The sequence below is a fragment of the Ipomoea nil genome, unplaced genomic scaffold (assembly GCF_001879475.1).
Source record: "Ipomoea nil cultivar Tokyo-kokei standard unplaced genomic scaffold, Asagao_1.1 scaffold1868, whole genome shotgun sequence".
NCBI lineage: Eukaryota > Viridiplantae > Streptophyta > Magnoliopsida > Solanales > Convolvulaceae > Ipomoea > Ipomoea nil.
This window is the reverse complement of record NW_017618296.1, coordinates 250,889-265,084: the sequence shown is the minus strand read 5'-3', so window position 1 is coordinate 265,084 and position 14,196 is coordinate 250,889. Positions and strand designations below refer to the sequence as shown.

At 45.8% G+C, this 14,196-nt stretch overlaps 2 protein-coding genes across 2 annotated transcripts; both read left to right on the top strand.

The window, feature by feature from the left end:
- The first annotated feature begins 2,287 nt into the window (after positions 1 to 2,287).
- LOC109193304 lies at positions 2,288 to 3,639 on the top strand. The gene is made up of 2 exons (XM_019344168.1): positions 2,288 to 3,275; positions 3,380 to 3,639. The coding sequence occupies exons 1-2, from the start codon at positions 2,288 to 2,290 to the stop codon at positions 3,637 to 3,639; spliced, it is 1,248 nt and encodes a 415-aa protein (XP_019199713.1).
- A 2,266-nt stretch (positions 3,640 to 5,905) lies between these two features.
- On the top strand, positions 5,906 to 7,855 carry LOC109193303. The gene has a single exon (XM_019344167.1). The coding sequence runs from the start codon at positions 5,906 to 5,908 to the stop codon at positions 7,853 to 7,855; it is 1,950 nt and encodes a 649-aa protein (XP_019199712.1).
- The last annotated feature ends 6,341 nt before the right edge of the window (positions 7,856 to 14,196 follow it).

Below are 14,196 nucleotides of genomic sequence, written 5' to 3'. Positions count from 1 at the left end.
TTTAGTCCTAAATTTTTAATTTTTAAATTTAACTATCTATGGTCATTTAACTCTCAAGTTAATTACTTATGGTTTTTTTAACTTTTAAATTTTTAATCATTCTTGTTCTTGACCTTGTCCTTATTTAAATTAACAAAAAGATTGTGAATGGTTAAATTTGAAAGTTGGCAGTTAGTATTGAGGTTAATTTTTAGTTAATCAATTTGAACTTTAATTAATTTACTTATACATTGGGGTTTGGGGTATTGTTAATTTTTATCAATTTTAGATTAGAAGTATATAAATCAAATTTAATAAAATTCAGTTAAATCAAATCAATATAATGACCGCTCAGTAGCGTTGGGGTGCGCCGTGCGCGTATACCGACCCACTGAAAACACGGATCAGAAATTCACAAAAGGCAATCAGTTGGCTATTTTTTTTTTGGGTGTAATTAGGTTTCTACCATCGGATACAGATGCAACAATTGACATGGAAATTTAAGGTTATTCCATACTCAAAGTTTAGAATTGAACCATTGACCTTTGATTAAGGATGGATGAATCACTTCCACTCAATCACACCCCCAAGTTATCAGTTGGCTCAATTGAATGATTCAATCATATGATTACTAAACCAAAATCAAAATCCTAATTGGAATCATTATTTGTAGGAAGTGTTTGACAATTAGCTGATAGTTGATTGTATTAGTTGTATTGACTCGCTGATAGTATTAGTTGGTTATAGAAAAGTGTTTTGTAAATTAATTATTTACTCTTTTGATTATATATATATATATATATATATATATATATATGTGTGTGTGTGTGTGTGTGTGTGTGTGTGTGTGTGTGTGTGTGTGTGTGTGTGTGTGTGTGAAAATCTACCTTATTGTGTGAACTTGAGAACATGTGCACACTCTTGATGTTGCATCATTCAACAACCCAAAACATGGTGCACGAAAAAAGTCAACCAGGATGTGATGCACAACATGTGTGCATTGTGTTTCCAGTGTACTACGTGTGTGCATTGTGTTTGCAGTGCACTACGTGTGTGCATTGTGTTTGGTAGGATATATCCTGACCGACACAACTCGGCTTCTCTCGTTCTTTGTGCAGGTTTTACAGGTTGGACATAAGGAGTGACAGTTGGACCCGACCGGCGGACTTCCCGACTAGGGTTTTATCACCCGTTCGGTGGGCCTTATCTTACGAGGAGTCAAGGATCTTGAGAAGAGGCACGTGGCAGTGTTACACGTTGACAGAGAGGGCTCGCCGGGTGAAGACGTGTGGAGGCTACGTGGGTTACATGCCGGCCGGCCGAAGATGTGTCTCCGGCCTAGCGGCTATAAATACCCGCGGCGGCTACAGTGAGAGGGACTTTTGGACGATCGATAGATTATCTACAAAGCTGCCTGAACGCAGTCAGTCGGCCCTCGGGATAATCATTTAGATTGTATTAGGTCCTTCTTGATCAATAAAATACCTTTATTTGTTATTACTTGATCTCGTTTAAGTACTTAGACCGCTTAATACGTGGAATTAGTACTATCATTTTGGCGCTGTCCGTGGGGACCGGGTACGAAAGCTATTGTAGACGAGTACTAGATCCTTCTTATCACCATGTTTCCGTTCATGTACCAAGCACCCGAGGATGAGCAAGCGGATGCAGCAAGTTCATCCGACCACCAACGTACTCAGACAGTTGACCTAAACCTCAACCTATCACCAACACGATCAGCGGGCCCGAACCCGGTCAATTATATTCAGTCGACATATCCACCGCCTGGACCACAATATCAATTTCTCGGAATCCATATCCAGTTCCACTTCCTCAATATGGGTGTTGGCTTGGGACACCGATGTATTATCCACCACCAACCGGTTAACCGCAATTTATGCCTGCGTACACTGCTCCAGCTTCCGCTCCCCCGATCTACCCGACCATGCCGACCGAGCCGGAGCTTCAGCCCGCTCCCCGGGCTAGGCGCTCGGCTCGTTCGAGGTTGGGGTCGCAGGGGGCTGAGGTCATGGAGGAACCACGGCAGGCTCCACATGTTCGGTCGGAAACACACGCTCAGGTGGTTGAAGACCCTGAGATAGAAGCCAACCGGGCGATGGCATTCGAGCGGCTCTGACCAGCAATGCGGCAAAGATTGGGACCGCAGGATCCAGACAGACGCTCGGTTGATTCGCCCATGCGAGCGGCAAGCTGGGAGGGGTCGTCCGGGCATAGTGGGTCTAAATCACATCGATGACGCCGGGCTCGGGAACCAGCCCGAACGGTCGCACAAGACGAAACCCGAGAAATGCTGAACGAACTCCGGGCAGAATTCACTCGCTGGCAGAACGAGCACGCTGTAAGGCCTCCTACCGATCATACAGCCTCGTTATTGAGGACACCCTTCACGGCGGAGATCATGGCTCAGCCTTACCCGCGCGATTTGCGCATCTCCAGGAATAAGGAATATGATGGGCGGACAGACCCAGAAGTTCATGTCAATACATATTATGGCAACATGTTGATGATGGGCGTATCTGACGCCGTGATGTGCAGGGCTTTCTATTCCACGCTCACTGGTCGAGCGGCGAAATGGTTCAGGACACTGCAACCGGGCTCTATCTCTGATTTCGCCAGTTTGGCGATGAAGTTCAACCGGAAGTTTGTAACCTCCAAGGTTATCCGGAAGCCTTACATGTACCTCGAGAAGGCTAAACAGTTGGAGGGGGAAAGCTTGACCGAATTCTTAGTCAAGTGGAAGGCGGCGGTCGGGGAGGTTGAACCTATGGACGACCTAACGGCCATTCACATGTTGCACATCTCCCTCCGGGCCGGTTATCTGTACCAGGATTTTATACTCCATCCGCCTGCCACTTATGAAGAAGCCCTCCGTAGAGTGACGGATTATGCCAATGCCGGTGAGGCAAATGCCGTCAAGGGGTCACAAGAGGTCGGCATATCGTCCCGAAAGCCTTCCGGTCGGGCGGATGATCGGTCGGTTGAAGATCATCCCCGACCCCGAACCCGACTGGGAGAGTTCACGGCGTTAAACCGATCTGCGGCGGAGGCCATGCAATATGCCCAGTCCTGCAACCTCATTCGTCTACCTCAACCCGGACCGGATGGGAAGGATAAGTCCAAATATTGCGCTTATCATCAGTGTGCTGGGCATGACACGGAGGAGTGCACGCACTTAAAACAGCTGTTGGAAGACCTGCTTCAGTTGGGAAAATTGGATAAATGTGTCGGCAAGAGAGAAGAGAACAAAGAGTGGGCGAGAGAAAAGATCATAGGCGGTCTCATCATCGCTCTGACCGATCGGATCAAGACCGGAGAGATCCCGATCCCCCATCGAGTGGTCGACCAACATCTAAACCGACCATCCATGTTATATTTGGAGGTTTGGAAGATGCTTCCCAGGCTCGGGAAAGTTGCCCGGTCGCGATCGTCGACTCCCGGGAAACTGGTAAGAGGCAAAAGATGGAACCAATTACCTTCTCTCTTGAAGACCAGCCGGAAAGCGGAGACAATGGGATGGAAGCCCTTGTTGTCACGATTGATATCATGGGAACTGATGTCCAAAGAGTAATGGTGGACATCGGGAACAGTGTGAACGTCCTTTATTTGGACGTGTTTGAGAAGCTAAAGTTGGACAAGTGAGAGCTGATTCCGGTCGGCGTGCCTTTGTCGGGATTTACCGGGGCTACCATTCGCCCTGAGGGAAAAATCGTGCTCCGGTTGAGCTTGGAACCCCACCAAGATCAGTAAAGACAGATTTGGAATTTGTGGTGGTCAACCTTCATTGTGCTCATAATGTCATCTTGGGCCGACCGGCCATTATGAGGATCGGCGAAATCATATCAATGCCTCAGTTATGCATGAAGTTCCCAACCCCGGCCGATGTCGGAGTTTTACGAGGTGACATGCAATCGGTGAGAAAATGTTATTCCCGGGCCGTCATTCGGCGTGATGCCGGTTCTTCCCGAGTGAACACTATCGTCAAAGATCGGAAGGAACAACCCGAGCCCTCTGAGGAAATAGAGGAGGTTCCTTTGTCTGAGGAGCGACCGGAGAGGAAGATAAAGATTGGTCGGGCCCTCACCCCTGAACTACGACTGGAAGTGTTGGCGATCCTCCGGGAATTTGCTGATATATTTGCATGGGGGCCTGAAGATATGCCCGGGATTGATCGAACTGTAATCTGCCACAAGTTAGCTGTAGATCCTGCGGCTAAACCGGTCGTTCAGAAGACTCGGTATTTATCCTCCGATCGCCGAGAGTTCGTTCGAGAGGAGGTGAAGAAAATGGCTGCAATTGGGCACATCCGCCCTGTCACTTATCCCGAGTGGGTGGCCAACATTGTACTCGTTCCAAAGCCTCCGTCCTAGAGGATGTGCATTGACTTCACCGACTTGAACAAAGCATGCCCGCTAGATCCTTACCCGTTGTCGAGCATCCATCAGATGGTTGACGAAATGGCCGGGGCTGAGCTGATGAGCTTCATGGACGCTTTCAAAGGTTATCATCAAATCATGATGAACCATGAAGATGAGAGTAAGACAGCCTTTGTCACACCTGACGGGTTGTATTGTTACCGGGTTATGCCGTTTGGCCTCTGAAATGCAGGAGCGACTTATCAGCGGATGATCAATATGCTCTTTGAGGACCTGCTAGGCCGAACGATGGAAGCTTATATCGACGACTAGTTTTTACGCGCATTGCGCGATTGAGATAATGCCCAATGTTTTTTTTTAATAAGTACTTTAAAGTATATCAAGGTAGGATTATATTAGAATTGTTAATGCATAAATAATTGAATGTTGAATTTGCGTATTTAAATAGGTAATTCTAAGTTTACAAATGCAAGATAATATAGTCAAGATTGATTATAATTGTCAATAAAATAATTGTATAGGTATGGTTGAAACCAAATACGAGACATAAAGGAGAGCAAATAAAAATTAGGGCATAAAATTTTAAATATATACTAATATTGAAGAGCTAATTGTTGATTGTCAAACAAGGACATTGCGAGGTAGTTTTCCACTTCAATTTGTTGTGTAATTTGAATACTCTTTTTGTAAATAAATCCCCCAAGTAGTTAATATGATTGGCTTAATTATATATATATATTTTTTAAAACAATTATTATTATTATTATTATGACAATATAACTAATGAAATTATTTCTCTTTTTTGAATGCAACTAGCTCTATTACATTGGAATATCTGTTCATATACTTTCTCAACCTACTGAAACACAAAGAGCTAATAACGCCTCCACTGAGGCTTGAACTCACAACCTTTCCAAATAAAGTCCAACCCGGGTACCATTGGACCACATAGTCCTGGTATTTTAATTGATAATGAATAATTATTTTGAGCAAAAACATTGTAGATACATAATTCTAAATTAAAGATCGAAATGCATATGTATTATATTTTGTTGTAACTACTAAATTATTATTATTTAATTTAATAAAAATAAAATAGAGTACTAAATATGCCAACTTTGATTGGGATGGGGTTCGAACTTCGAACTTAAGACCTTTCTTATTGAAATCAATGAATAAGTTAACGGTGAACTAACAGAAATTAACGGAAAAGATAATATTTAACGGAAAAGTTAACGGATAATCATATTCATTAAGGATAAATTAGTAAATCTTAAGAAAAAATTAAAATCTGATCAATCTGAGCCATTCATTTGATTAAAAAACTTGACCGCCATTTTTTCTACCTATTATAGGCCTAACTCTCTTAGGCTCTTATTAGTATAGTAGATATGCTGGTGAAGAGTTGGGACCTAGCAGATCATACTCGGGATCTCCGATAGTGCTTTCAAATCATGCGGAAATACTAGCTACGTTTGAATCCCAACAAGTGCACATTTGCTGTGCAAACGGGAAAATTCATTGGCTACATGATGACGAAAAGAGGAATCGAGCCCAAACCCGCCAAGGTCAAAGCAATTCTTGACATGCACCCGCCCACGACCGTTCGGGAGGTGCAACAACTGACCGGGAGATTGGCAGCCCTGAGCCGATTTCTTTCAAAATTGGCCGAGCGCGCTTTACCGTTCTTTAAGGTATTGCGAAAGGTCAATGGGTTCGTATGGGATGATGAATTCCGAGCGGCTTTTGATGAGCTGAAAGAGTATCTGATGTCACCGATCGTCTTGTCAAAGCCCGAGCTCGGGGAAGAGCTAGACGTCTATTTAGCCGTTTCCGATCGAGCTGTCAGTGCAGTGGTATGCCGAACAGATTCGGAGGGGGTGCATCGACCGGTTTACTATGTGAGCCACGCGCTCCATGGTCCCGAGCTCTGTTACTCCCGGCTGGAAAAGATAGTCTACGCCTTGTATACAGCAGCGAAGAAGTTGGCCCGCTATTTTCAAGGTCGAGCCATTCACGTGTTAACCGATCAGCCAATCAGGGCAGTTCTCCGTACCGCTTCTTCTTCCAGACGTCTGGTCAAATGGGCGTTGATGTTAACGCAGTATGCCATTGAATACCGACCGAGACCAGCCATCAAGGGCCAAGCTTTAGCCGATTTTTTGGTCGAGTGCACCGCTCGGGAGACACGACCTCCGGAGGTGGAAGATCCCGAGGCGGCATGGTGGTCGTTGGCTACCGATGGGTCGAGTAGTAAGAAAGGAGCAGGCGGAGGAGTCGTGATAACGAGCCCGGAGGGCTTCAAAGTGTACTATGCCCTGATGTATCAATTCAACCCGACCAATAATGAAGCCGAATATGAAGCGTTTGTCAATGACTTGCAATGCGCTTGGGAATTGGGGGCTGAATACATCTGGGCGCAAACTGACTCAGCATTGGTGGTCGGGAAAGTCTTGGGCGATTATGAGGTCAACGGAGAACGACTACAAGCTTATCGGGATCTGGCCATGGAGAAGCTCAGCTTGTTCCGGGCGTCCACCGTCCCTCATGTTCCCCGACTAGATAATGCCGATGCAGACATCTTATCCAAGTTGGCACAGGATGCCCCTGAACACATATCGAAGATCGCTCGGATTTTGATGATTCCGAGACACAGTATTCACCGCTTGCCGGTCGCGCCTATCCAACCGGCCGAAGAAACTTGGATTTCTGATCTAATGGAGTATCTTCAACATGGTCGTTTACCGGATGATCCTCTACGTGCCCGAAAGGCGAAGTTAAGAGCACCGAGATTTCAAGTCCAAGATGACCGTTTATATAGGTGGTCGTATGGAGGTCCGTTGATGCGGTGTTTGACTTCCTTCGAAGCAGACCTAGTAATAAAAGAATTGCATTCGGGAATCTGCTCGTCGCACCAGGGGGGCCGATCACTTGCCCGACGCATCATGGTGATCGGGTACTATTGGCGCTCTATTCAGTTGGACTGTGAAAAGCTTGCCAGAGGGTGTGAGACGTGTCAACTATATGCCCGGATGCCTGGTCGTCCGGCCACGTTTTACCAGCCGGTCACGACCGCGATTCCTTTTGCTTGTTGGGGGGTAGACATCTTGGGACCCTTTCCGCAGTTATCCGGTCGAAGGCGCTTTGTCATTGTGGCCATTGACTATTTCTCCAAGTGGATCGAGGCCGAGCCTTTAGCCACGGTCACTTCTCAACAGTGCGCCAGATTTTTATGGCGGAATGTTATTTCCCAGTTCGGCGTGCCAGTTCATCTTATCAGTGACAACGGTCGGCAATTTGTAAGCCAGTACTTTCAAAATTTCTTGGCAACGATCGGGACAACCTCAATCCGATCGTCGATGGCTTACCTGCAAGGTAATGGTCAAGTAGAGAATGCCAACCGAACAATCTTGGAGGGTTTGAAGAAAAAGTTGCACTCAGCCAGTCGTAGCTGGGCTGACGAGCTCCCATACGTGCTTTAGACATATCGCACGACCCCTAGAGAACAACGTTGGAAAAGTCATTCGCTTTAGTTTATGGCGCTGAAGCACGGTTACCGATCGAAGCATGGATCCTGACCGCCAGAGAGCGATCCTATAATGCGGAAAAGAATGAACACTCTATGGCCGTGGATCTAGACGGCGTTGAAGAGAAGAGGGAAATTGCGGCTCGGCGCATGGCCGAGTACCAGAAGAGGGTCAAGAGCACGAAAGACGTCCGGGTTCACCCACGATATTTTCAAGTCGGAGATTATGTGCTATGACGTCGAGAAGCGAGCCAGCCGTTAGAAGGAGGCAAGCTGGCCCAAAATTGGGAAGGCCCTTATGTAATCACAGCCGTAGTTCATCCAGGCACTTACCGATTGGAGACAACGACCGGGAGAGTGATAGAAGGGACATGGAACTCAGAAAATCTAGTCTTATTTAGACAGATGGAGTGGGGGCTCAACCTGCGAGTGAGCTCGACCGTTTGCACACGGCAGCCCGATCGGCTCGCGAGTTATGTAAATATTAAGTAGTTTGGTTAAATCTACTTCGAAAGTTGGTTTTGATCGAGCTTCGCCCAACCGAGACTCAGCATCAACAATCGGCAGGGGCGAATAGCCCTACTACCACAATGTCGCTTAAACTTGCCCGATTATACAGGGGTCTAATCTCAGTTATAACTGATCAAGGTATACACCTCTCGCTCGGTCCCGACCGATAGGGGTATACACCTTATGGGCTTAAAAGTCATTTGTATTTCAGTCGGACAACTAACACCGCCCGGTTTACAACGCTCATCTTCGGCGGACATTCGGGTCACGCCATTGATCGGGGATAACAAAGCTCCAGACATTTTGCACCCGATTAGCTTCACTTGCCACTGTCGCACTCACTCGTGCCTCGTGGGCACGGCAGTGTGGGGGCTAGGGTGAAGGAAGGGCCAACCTTGGCCAACCGGGCCAACAGGTCCTCATGCCAAAAGGCCAACCTAAAAGGCTAGGTTAGCCAACAGGTCCTCATGCCAAGAGGCCAACCTTGGCCAACCAGTCCAACAGGTACGATCGACCGAAGTTGCAAAAGTTCGAACAAAAATGACCAAATTTAAAATGCGTGTAAAACGTGATGAACGCAAAAGTTGACAAAAAGTTAATTTATTTAAACGATAAAAGTTGCGCGGTACAAACGGGACCGGGTTCCCGATGGGGTGCAGTTCACAACAATTCAAAAATTATTACATGGTCGGCAACTACACGACCTTTTCTATGTTCTTCTCACCGGCGCTGGGCTCAGCCGTAGCTTCTGATGGCTTGGTGAAGGGGGCCGGGCCGGGATCAGGCACTTCGTCGGGAAGGGTGGACAGCACGGACTTTAGGTTATCACCTTCGAAGACCTCCTCTATAATCGATCGGGCCTCCTCCCGCATGGCCCGTTGACCGGACTTGAAGGCCTAGTGCCCAAAGGTCCAGATCATATCCTCCCCGAGCTTGTTCTTCATTAACTCCTTGAAGAACTTCTCGGCCGAGGCCTCATCCCGACAAAGGAACTTTGCCAGGCCTGAGAGGTTGCCCAGTCGGGATTTGAGCTCGGCCGCCTCCACCAATGCTTCCCGAGCGGCTTTCTCGGCAATAGCTAGAGCATCCTCGGATGACTTCAGCTTGTCACGAAGCTCCGCATTCTCTTCTCTTCGCCGCTCGGTGATCTTCCTCAGAGCGTCGGCCTCACTGGCCAACAGCGCTCGGCGCTGGAGATATTGGATCGCTTGGGACAGCTGCAAAAGAAAACACATTAGCTCGAGCGACTATAGTTTGCTGAAACTAAAGAAGTAACGAAATCATACCTCGACCAAGTCTTGGCCGCTTTTCTCGGCCACCTGCCCGGGCGTTAGCTTGCTGATATCCTCCTTGATCGGCCGGAGATTACCGATCCGGGTGAGGATAATCTCATCGCCTGTGACAGCCCCGCTCGGGGGGCTGTTCTATTTTCGTCGACACTTGAGTGCGCCCCCTTCATCCGTGTCTTTCACGGCCATCTTTTCTTTCCACTTACGACCGACGGCTCGGGGAGCCAATGCATCGGTCGCTGTCTCCACGACCACGGCCCCTTCGGCCGTGGTAATCGTCAAAGCCCCCAGCGGACGAGCGTTCGGGATGGAGCCACCTTCGGTCTCCTTATCGCTGGATGACCCGGCATCAATTTTCTTCTTCCCGAGCACTATCTTGGCTCGGGGGGCTCGGGGTGCGCTGGCCGTCTAAAAGTTGAGTGGCGGACCCATCTCTGTAAACAAAAATCGCATGGTTAAAAAAGCAAATCAAATTACGATCGGGAGATTTACGGTCGGGAAAGCTAGGTTAGCGTTAGACCTTCATTGACCGACTCGGCCTGAGGAGCCGCTACGGCAACCGATACGCCCGTTGGTCGGGGTTTGTACTTCCGGTCCAGGTCGTATCGAGGTGGCGGCAGTCGGGCGGCGTCGTATGTCTCCCTCATCCGGAAAACCTTGTACTCGTAGATTTCACTAGAGATCCGGAAGGTTGCTTCACGGAGGGCTCGGGTCTCGTCCGGCTGCACTTACTTCCTATAGTGCGTCCCCCACGTACGGTCGACCAGGAGAATCCATGAGTCATACTTGACCGAAAAGATCCGATTCTTCCAACCTCGGTTGTTCCCGGGCAGATTATCGATTGAGCACAGATCGGCCCGGGACTGAATCATTAGGAAGCCGCCCCCGTACTTAGCCGCCAAGGGCTTAACCTGGTAGATGAAGTTGAAGAGCTCCATCGAGCACGCAACGTCGTGCCGAGCGCAAATTTTCGAAAAGCACCCCAAGATGCGATGTGCGTTCGGGCATATTTGGGCAGGTAGTACCCGGTAATAGCCCAAGAATGCAGTCAAAAGGGGGGAGAAAGGGAAAGTGATCGAGGCTTGCAGCGAATCGAAGTGCATCCCGATCCACTTCCCTTGGTGGCGTTCCTTTATGTTCCCTAAGCACCGTCGGGGATCGAATTGCACCCGACCGTTTAGCCTTGCGGCAATCTTCCCCGCTTCGCCGGTCGTCAGCAGGCATTCTTGCTGCTCGACACTTTCGCTGTTGAGGAAGATGAACTCCGGCGCGGCGAGTGCTGCAGTCAGTTCTTCGTCGATCGGGTCAGGTGTGGCTTCCCGGTCATGTGCAGAAACGGAAGCCCCGTGGTCGGACGCAATAGTCCTCGTGGGCGTTTCTCGAACCTCTTCGGTTGGAGATTTGCGGCCGCTCGTTGAGGCGCTGCTATCGCTGCCGCTGCCACTACTCGAGCCGCTCGACCTCAATGAGCTCTCCGAGCTAGAAGAGCTTTGTCGCTCAGGAACCTTGCTCGGTAGTTGAACGACCTCGATGACTTCAGGCGAGGACGCTTCTATCATCGTCTCCTCGCTAAGCTGCTCGACCGCGTCATCATAATCCGCTCCCGAAACGTTTTGGCTGTCGGTGTCTGACATATCCCCTTCATAAAGGAGATGGTCGGGTTTCAGCGGAGGGGGTCGGTTATTATTCGGTCCGGGTTAGTGGGGCGCCGAAGTCGGCCGTTGTGCAGTAAGATAAAAGAAGAAAAGGAAGAGTAGGGAAACGAGAAACTTACCGATTGAGTGATGTTTGTTGAAAAGGTTGGAAGCCGTTGCTCGATCGATGCACAGTATTGCTCGCTCGGGAAGCTCCGGTTGATTCTCGCAGGGTGGTAAAAGTTTAAATGAACCTCAGAAGGGCCTATTTATAGGAAAAATTTGGGCGGGAAAATGGCCCACTTGCGCGATTTGACCGTTGCAGACTTCAAGACGCGCAGGGGCCGACACGTGGCACGACAAGCGAAAGCTGTCCAGTCGGGATTAAAGGCCGAGTGATTAGACCTTTTCATCCCGTCCCATTTTTTCCCGAGCGGTAAAAAAGGCCCGGGCTGGGGGCTCTTGGTAGGATATATCCCGACCGGCACAACTCGGCTTCTCTCGTTCTTTGTGCAGGTTTTACAGGTCGGACATAAGGAATGACGGTCGGACCCGACCGGCGGACTTTCCGACCGGGGTTTAATCACCCATTCGGTGGGCCTTATCTTACGAGGAGTCAAGGATCTTGAGAAGAGGCACGTGGCAGTGTTACACGTTGACAGAGAGGGCTCGCCGGGTGAAGACGCGTGGAGGCTACGTGGGTTACATGTCGGCCGGCCGGAGATGTGTCTCCGACCTAGCGGCTATAAATACTCGCGGTAGCTACAGTGAGATGGTGAGGGTAGAGGTTTGGGGGGCCAGGCCCCTTACCCCTAAGGGCTAAGAGTAACCTCAATAGTTTGGTTTTTTCTTCAATTTTTTTTTTTTTTTTTTTTTTTTTTGTAAGTCCCAGCATACACCTCATCATCTACTATCTCACTTAGATTTTTCTTAATTTTTTATGGACCCACCATTTTACTCCACTATATTTTAATTATTTCTTTATTTATTATCATTATAAAAATTCTAATTACAATTATTATTTTTATTATATTTAAATTAAACATATCAAATTTAAATAAATATATAATTATAAATGTTTTAACATATCTACATTTAATTGAAATGATAACTATAAATTTAAAATTAAACTACTAATAAATATAATATTCAAATTAAAATTATTTACTACATTTATATTATATAAACTAAAAAAAATATAACAACAAAATTAAATAAAAATAATTTTATAATAAATAGATAAATAAAATGATTGGCCGTTTCTAGCGACCAAAAAGATTTTTAAAAAATGAAAACAAAAAGAATCAGAGTGTGCTATGCGCTCCAACCGTTTTTTTTTTTTTTTTTCTTTTCCTACAAAAATCAAGTCTTTGTAGGAGAAAATTTTGAGTAAAAATCATGGTCTCCTTCAACCAAAAACCAGCAGCCTAGTTTTTTCACCTGCAAAATATTTTTCAAAAATCACAATTGTGGGTGCTCTAAAGTAGTTCCGTCCCTGTGGATGATGACTTTTTTTTTTTCTCCTCATTTTTTTTTTTGGTACATCTAAAGCCCTCAACAAAGAGCATTAGTGAATTCTTAACGAAGGTGTGCCATGAGCATCAGCGATGAGAAAGCCATTGATCTCGATCGGGGCATCACTGCCGGAAATCTCGCGTTTTCCGTCCAACAATAATTTGGTCGGTAATGTAATAAAAATTTCGACTTTACGCCAGTAAAGTTTTGTGGACGGAAAGTTGGACGGAAGTTCCGTCCAACATATACTTTTGGTCAATAAATTTGAAATGACTGGTAGGTGGGTAGTAAATGTGGTAGGTATTTTTTCCGTCCAACACACAACGTTGGACGGAAATAACAGTATTCATATCTGCCCTGCGTATTTCAGCTCACTTGTTTTCAACTTTCTTCTTCATTTCTCTATTCTCTTGCTTTTTCATGGGTTCTTAACGATATAAAAAGTGATTTTCAACAAAGTGTATTCCAAATTCAGGTATGATTTGAGTATAATAGCTTTTAATTTGTGTTTGTATTTATATATATATATATATATATATATATATATATATATATATATATATATATATATATACATACACACACACACACACTCTTGCAATGCTATTATATATTTTTTTTATCATGCTTGTATATATGTATTAATATTAATTAATTATTAGTTCTCTAGTTTCCTAATCATTTTTATTAGATACATTATTAATTAAATTGACAAATGGTGATAATTATTAGATTAAATAATATTTAACTGTTATCTAACAAACTAACAGTATATAATCATTTTGTGATATAGATTAAACATTTTTATTAGATATATTTGTGATTTTGTGATATTTGTAGTTTAATACTAGGTATATATGGAAAGTATACCAGAACATCGAAAATGGATGTATAATCGATTGTTACCTGGAAATAGGGAAATCACTGATGAGTTTTTAGCTGGTGTTGAGCAATTTGTTAAGTATGCATGTACACTTTCTGTATACGAGTTGACAAATACAATTAGGTGTCCATGTAGTAAATGCAAGAATAGAGTACATTTATCTGCTGATGATGTCCGTGTTCACTTGTATAAGAAAGGATTTGAACCGTATTATTGGGTATGGACTTGTCATGGTGAACCTATTCCTACAGTAAACGAGCAAGTTTTGGAGACACGTAACGAAGATAATCAATATGAAACAATGGTGTTTGATGTAGGTGGTTCATCATTTATTCCATTTCATGTGAAAAATAACCAAGAAGAAGAGCCAGATACAAGTGCACAAAACTTTTTTGATTTATTAAACACGGATAGACAACCTTTGTCACCTAGTTGTGTTGATGAAACAGAGTTGTCATATGCGTTG

Excerpts from the sequence above, each read along its gene's own strand:
- LOC109193303 (XM_019344167.1), top strand. The coding sequence starts at position 5,906 with ATGACGAAAAGAGGAATCGAGCCCAAACCCGCCAAGGTCAAAGCAATT.
- LOC109193304 (XM_019344168.1), top strand. The coding sequence starts at position 2,288 with ATGCTGAACGAACTCCGGGCAGAATTCACTCGCTGGCAGAACGAGCAC. Across the intron at positions 3,276-3,379 it reads GAGAGAAAAGATCATAGGCG|GTTTGGAAGATGCTTCCCAG; the intron begins GTCTCATCATCG and ends TTATATTTGGAG.